Source organism: Lygodium microphyllum, chromosome 8 (genome assembly GCF_053477565.2).
Source record: "Lygodium microphyllum isolate KBCC chromosome 8, Lygodium_microphyllum_v1.1.10, whole genome shotgun sequence".
NCBI classification, from domain to species: domain Eukaryota; kingdom Viridiplantae; phylum Streptophyta; class Polypodiopsida; order Schizaeales; family Lygodiaceae; genus Lygodium; species Lygodium microphyllum.
The window spans coordinates 131359812-131366895 of record NC_141142.1 but is presented as its reverse complement, the minus strand read 5'-3'; the positions used below and the strand labels follow the sequence as shown (position 1 = coordinate 131366895).

Genomic DNA, 7084 nt, shown 5'->3' with positions numbered 1-7084 from the left:
AGATGAGGAGTTTAAGAAGATCAAGAGGAAAGCCTATGGGTTTTTCTTAAAAGATGGATACTTATGGAAACATGCTAAAAAGAAACAGGGTATGCCATTGCGAGTTTTGGGTGATAGAGCTTCACAAGTAAATGCTATGAAAGAATTTCATGAAAGCCTATGGGCTGGCCATAGAGGTGTTTGGGATACTTTTGCAAAGATCAAAGAAAGATATTGGTGGCAGGGTATTATAAGAATGTTGCTCATTTTGTGGAAACATGTACAGCATGTCAAATGTATTTATATGTGAGACATCCGAATGGATTGCAACTCACATATCTATTGTCTTTTCATTTTAAGTGGGTGGTGGATTTAGTCACGATGACTACAGGTCTTTGGTAAATGAGATCTCTTATACTTGCCTGTGAAGACTTGACTAATCAAGTGGAAGGAAGAGCTCTACGTACTAAGATAACAAATACCATGTGTACTTTTTTCTTAGAAGAGATCTTTTGTCAGTATGGCTGTATGGGAAAAATTATAGCTGATAGGGGTGAGCTGGATGTATATGAAGCTCATGATTTCTTTGCAAGGTTGGGGATAAAGCTTGTTTTAACTTTAGCTTATAACCCTGAGGGAAATGGAAAAAGTGAAAGAGGTCATCCACCTATTGTGAAGGCATTGACAAAAGCATCTGGAGAGAAGGTAAAAGAGTGGCCACGATTGCTTCCTTATGCTTTCTTGGTTGACAAAACAATTCATAGTGCCATTACAGGATATATGCTTGCTGAATTGATGTATGGTCAAAAACCTATCATGCCGATAGAAAAGATGACACTCACATGGAGTGTGCTATCTTGGAAAGAGGAGTTGAATTGAGAGAAGTTGTTGGCCTTGCGCATTAAACGGTTGAAAAAAAAGTCAAAAGACATAAAGGCAACGATTGAAAAATTAAGAGCAGCCAGGATACAAAATAAGAAACGCTTTGAAAAAAGACATAGATTGAGGCCAAGAATCATACAAGATGGGGATTAGGTATTGATTTATGATAGCAGTTTAGATAACCAGCATAGTGCCATGTGTAAAGTTTCCAAAAGATGGTTTGGACTCTATGTGGTAAGACATGTGCTTGATAATGTTACTTATACATTAAATGAGCTAGATGGGTCAAACTATTCAAGAGGTAAGAATCTACTACCTATGAGTTGCCACAATTGAAAGAAAATAGTGGCTAGATACATGGGCTAGCCAAGAAGATATGAAAGATGAAGAAGCAAAGGATATGGTTGTAGAGGATAAGGAGTACTCAGAATCTGGTGACAAGTAGGATTTTGGCACATACCGGAGGATGTGCAGGTTCAGAGGAGATGGATGTCGTACTACTACCTGGACATTGTGAAAAACTCTGGAGTGTATCATCATTCGACTTTCTTATTGATCTAGAGAGTCAATGTGATCTGAGTCATTAGTGCTAGTGTCCATGGCATGGATGGTTAAAAAATACTAGATTTTTAAATAATTTTAGCATATTTTTAATATTTTTAAGATTATATATTGTAAATATCTTTAAAAGCTAAAAAAATTCCTAGAATAGGGTGGCATGCAAAAAGCAAGTGGTTTTTTCTGTCAGTTTTGGGATTTTTCATAAAAAAGAAAGATGGGCGAAATTGCTCACGTCGCGATTGTAGTTTGACAAGTTGAAAACAACACTTTGAATTGGAAGAAGAATGAGTGAATTGGGAAATTTTGGATAGGTGTCTTGAAGTTTTACCCCCCTTTCGGAGTCAACGGAGCCATCAAATTTGGGTTCCGAGCAGTAGAGAGGAAGCTATTATTTGTTATACGTTTTTGGTCTACGAGGAAGCTCTAATGCTTGGAGATTGCTTTTGAGTAGTGCCAAACAAGGGATTTCGGGTTCTGTCAATACATATTGATTCGATTCATTGTGCTTTGTTTTTATCATGTTTACCTCTTGTTTATTCTTTTTTTTCTCTTCCATCTTCTATTTCTACTTCCTTCTATCTTTGATCCCTGGTGGATATGACCTTTTAACAAAATCCCCTCTAACAACGTTGTCACTTGTATTTAAAACCTCTAATTATTAAAGTCAAGTTGATGTCACCTTTCAGTGAATGAAAATATCTTATTGAGCAAGAATATTTTTTGTATTGGCTTATTATCTGGAATGTTGAATCTTTGACCATGCGATTGATCTTATAGTAAAGACTCATTACACGTGTAAGAATTGCGATGTCATGCAAACGAAATGAAATATGTTAAAACGTTAGCATTATCGAAACTTATTCGGCCAATGAGCCAATCATCTATACCAATGGATACTATAGATGATGCATACATATAGGGATGTGACGGAGTTGTCCATGGAAAAGAGGAGCTTAATTGTTTTACTTGTGAGATGCGTGTAAGGCCATTTTTCTATGTAGGTGAGGGGCCAAGGAAGAACCTTGAGTGTCGAAAGGGACTCGAGGAGAGGTCTGAGGCGAAAGGAAAGGTAAACGTGAGGTTCTGTGAGTAGCAAAGTAAGTTGGTTGACTGGTAGCAGCCTTGAGATGAGCCTGTTGCTTGTCGTGTTGGGATAGCATACAAAGAAAGCGTTCGGGGCCCGCCCGCCCGCCCGGCCCCCGCCACAGAGAAAGAAGCTTATCGTGCAGCAAAGAAATATCGCGGGCTGCCTACTCGGCAGTCGGCTTGTCGTGCACGTTTTTGGGGTGTTCTTTTTGGGCTCCCTCCGGACACCGAAAAAAAATAAAATCAAAGAGTTGTTTTTTAAGGCCAAAAACTTAATACGATTACTAATATATAAATTAAATAAAGGTCAGTCTTCTGAGATACTCATGTCATGTGGCCAACTGCTCCTCTCAGACAACTTACAAGTTACAATTTTCAAATTGGTGTTATTTTAATAGCCCCCCACGCTGTCTTTGCCTTGGCTTGTCATCTCTCTTTCTCTCTCTCTCTCGGTCTTTCTTGCTCGCCAATGAAAGGTCTGGCTGTTCAATTTTTAATCACTATATTCTCCAAGCCATATGGCCCCGGCTCCTCTCGCATATTGCATAGTACTGATCTCATCTTATTTCCATGACTGAATCTTTGAAGTTTGCTTTTCACAGCAATCAGTGCACGTATATATATTGGAGTCAACCTCATCGGTTAGGATACAGCGCTTTCTGTCGATTCCTATAGATCATGGTGCAAACAACTTGAACCATCCGGCACTGATACATGCTCGTTGAGATCATAGAAAGGCCACTGGGAGCCATTTCATTTCTTCCTTTTTTCGGGAGCTTTGCCGTCACTTTGGCAGAAACAAAATAGAATCCCAACTGTTTGAAGGAGCTAGCGGTGTGCTTACTGTTGGGATCTGTCTGGTTAGGAACTGGGATAACAGGCGATGCCTTTCAGGTTGCCATGGGAAGGGTCAGCAGGGAAGGAGAAGACGAAGAAGAAGGGCGTGGAGGAAGGTGGCAATATGGCAGTGGAGATAGTGCATATGGAGACCCCGGGGAGTCTGGTGAGGACGATATTCGACGAGGGTGGCGCCACGGTGCACCAGTCGCCGTTCGCGCCCAATGTGGGGGGGAGGAGGAGCTATGGGAGCTCGTATGGAGGGGCAGGGGCAGGCGCGGGAGGGGGAGGATGGAGAGGGGGGGCGGGGGTGTATGACCAGCAGCCGAAGACGCCCAACGGCAGCAGCTCTAAGAAGGGGAAGAGGGCTGAGCTGGAGAGCGAGCGGCGGGCGGCGCCGGAGAAGGACCTGACGTTGTTCGCGATGCGGCTGGCGGTGCTGGAGAAGGTGGCCAGCAACGTGGGCACCCTGGGGTTCATATGGGCGACGGTCGTACTGCTGGGCGGGTTCGCCATCACCCTCAAGGAGGTGGACTTCTGGTTCGTGACGGTGATCCTGGTCATCGAGGGCGCCCGCATCTTCAGCCGCAGCCACGAGCTGGAGTGGCAGCACCAGGACGCCGGCACCCAGCCCGGCAACCCCTTCTCGCGGGCCTACCGCCGGGGCTCCGACGCCCTGTTCAAGAGCCAGTGGCGCGTCCGCTCTGCCCTTTCCAACCTCGTCAGCCCCACCGCCGGAGGGCTCCGCAACTCCGCCCTCGGTTCCGCAAGAGGCACGCCACCCCAGGCTCCTCCCGCACCCTCGCCCCAGCCCCGCCGCCTCAGCGCCGCCTCCGCCGGAGGCCTCCGCCGCACCTGGTCCTCCTCCCGCGTCCCCCTCGTTCCCTTCCTGGACTGGATCTTCCGCGCCAAGCACGTCAGCCGCCTCCTCTACTGGATGCAGCTCCTCGCCGCCTGCCTCGCCATCGTCCTCTCCGTTCTCCGCCTCCGCGCCCACGACTTCACCCGCTCCAACGAGACCGACACCACCAACAACCACAACGCCGCCCTCTTCATCTTTTACTCCCTTGCCACATTCGAGGCCGCCGTCTTCCTCCTGGAGCGCTCCTACTGGCAGATCCAGATCTCCTTCAGGAAGATCCTCGTGCGCGTCAACGAGCGCTGCGGCCTCTCCGACGAGGACCTCAGCACCACTCGCCGCTTCTTCTACGACGTCTACAGCAAGTGCCTCAACGACAGCATCTTCGAGGGCCTCAAAATGGACATGATCGATTATGGCCTTACCTGGCTGCAGTCTGACCTCTTAACCGATCAGCTCGCCGGGCTTAGAGTCCTATTGACCTTCTCAGACAGCCCGAAGGTCGACTCCGACTGCTCCGAGGAAACCCTGCGGACTATCGGCAACAGGCAAGCTGCCATCGAGAGGCTGCTGGAGATGGTCACGTGGAAGAACGAGGAGGAGCAAGACATCAGAAGATACGCGGCGGAGCTCCTTTGCAAGCTTGTCAAGTACAATCGCAATTGCGTGAGGGTGGCAGCCATATCCGGATCGATAGAAGGGGTCTTTAGCCTGTTGGCGGAAGAGGACGAGAATGAGTACTACATCAGGCAGGGCGGGTCGCAGCCGCTGCCGCAAAGGAATCAGGAGATACGAGTCATGGGGCTGCGCATTCTCAAGAACCTGGCCAAAGACCCTCTCAACTGCGCCAAGATCGGCACCACCCGCGGCCTCCTTTCCCGCCTCATAAGCTTCATCGACATCGACCACACCACCCTCCACAACGCACAGGAGCTCGACCATCGCCTGCCGCTCGTCAAGAAATCTCTGGAGCTTCTCAATTTCCTGGCCGCTGCCACCGGTTCCGCCGGCAAGATGCTGAGGGAGGAGATCGCAAAGGTGGTGTACACTATGTCTAACCTGCGGAGGATACTGGAGCACTCGCGGTCGGACGTGATGGTGGCGCTAGCGCTGGAGATGTTGTCGAGCCTGGCGATGGACGACGACCTGAGGGAGACAATAGGGAGGACGGGCGGGGTGATAAGGAGCCTGGTGGCACTGTTCGTGAAGGAGAGGGTGGGGTTCGCGGGGGACGAGAGGAGGCAGGCGAAGCTGCAGATGAAGGCGGGGGAGGCGCTGGCGCTGCTGACGATGAAGAACCAGGCCAACTGCCTGCGGGTGCTGAGGCTCAAGGTGAAGCCAGGTGGCGGGGTCACGGCGGCCGAGGAGGCGCCAGCTGGCGGGGCCGGTGCCATTGCGGGCTCGGGCTCGGGGCCTGACGTGGCGCCGGGGGCCCTGCTGGCCCTCGTGGACGACTGGACAATGGGGTACCTGGCCCTGACCATACTCCGCAGCTTGTGCGCGTATTCCGGCCCTGGGACGCACGCCGCGCGCATAGCGAGCACGTGCACCCGCCCAGCGCTGCGCCTGGCGCTGGAGAGGGGCGGGCTGGCCCAGGAGGCCGCCCTGGGCCTCCTGGCCAAGACCGTGCCGCACCTGGCCCAATCCGACGTGGACGCCACCCTCGCCCAGATGAGCCCCGCCACCATCGCACGCAAGCTCGCGGGCCTGCTGGAGCACCACCACTCGCCGTCCACGTCACTGCCACGCGTCCGGCGCTACACTGTGGAGCTGGCCATGGCCCTGGTGGACCGCCACCCGGGTGCCTTCCTGCCGGAGTTCCACGCCCTTAACTTCGGGAACCTCCTGCACCGCCTGGCTGACTCAGCCTCCGAGCTGGAGAACTACGCCACCTTCTCCGGCGCCAACGGCGTGACGCCGCACGCCCTGCCCATGTGGCAGCTTGTTGACCAAGCAATCGTCAAGCTCCAGTTCCACCACCTCGTCTCCCCTTGATGGTATCTGACCACCCACCTCCAACTTCCAAGGCACGTTCACACAGCCGCACAGTCCTCGAGTCCCTGTCATATCCATCTTTATCTAGTTTCTACACATGCTCTACACGCCGAAGTTAGCCTATGAGATTCATTCTATTTATATATGATTCACAGTGTATACAAGTTCTCTTGTCGTGTCTCGTACCTGAGTCGTGAGCCAACTCTGCAACAATTGTTAATTTATCGGGGGGACAGAGCCTCCCACCACATTTGTTGTGCACAATACTACCATAGTACAGTCCATCTTCATCAAGCAGAAGCCTACCACCTACTCTTGTTAAATATGTATTGCTGATGTGATCACGTGGGGGTTTAACAAGTCATGGGCCATGGCAACTTGCAACCGATGATTGACTAATGGGCACGCTCTCTCTCTCTCTCTCTCTCTCTCTCTCTCTCAAAAAGATAATGAATGCATGTTGAACTTCCTTTCATGGCTTGCAAATATTGGTTCCTAAAGTGAGTGCTGACTCATATCAACTCAAGCAATGGCAAGCGTTAAATATAAGCACACATGACTACTAAAAACAAATGTTCATCTACTATATAAACTAGCTTACCGTTAAAATTACTCCATCTAAGTCAAAGAAGATTTGAGCTGAAATAGAAGATGGTGTGAGCAAGCTTCTTAGAAAAGGGACACTATGGTGGGCACCATCCATACAAACCAACACAACTAAAACTGGGTGGCAAAACAAGTCTAGTCAAGGAGTCTTAAAGTGTGTCACGCTCCAAGCTGGCGAGGCCTTGCATCATGCCTTAATTAAGTATCTTAACTACTATTGATTAATCTTGAACCAAACCCGTACACCACGTTGTCGGCCTTTTCATGGAGTTGAATGCA

General features: G+C 49.8%; 1 protein-coding gene across 1 annotated transcript; it reads left to right on the top strand.

Moving 5' to 3' along the window:
- The first annotated feature begins 3655 nt into the window (after nt 1–3655).
- On the top strand, nt 3656–6662 carry LOC148032864 (uncharacterized). Its single transcript, XM_087683531.1, has one exon. The coding sequence runs from the start codon at nt 3770–3772 to the stop codon at nt 6197–6199; it is 2430 nt and encodes an 809-aa protein (XP_087539657.1). The 5' UTR covers nt 3656–3769; the 3' UTR covers nt 6200–6662.
- The last annotated feature ends 422 nt before the right edge of the window (nt 6663–7084 follow it).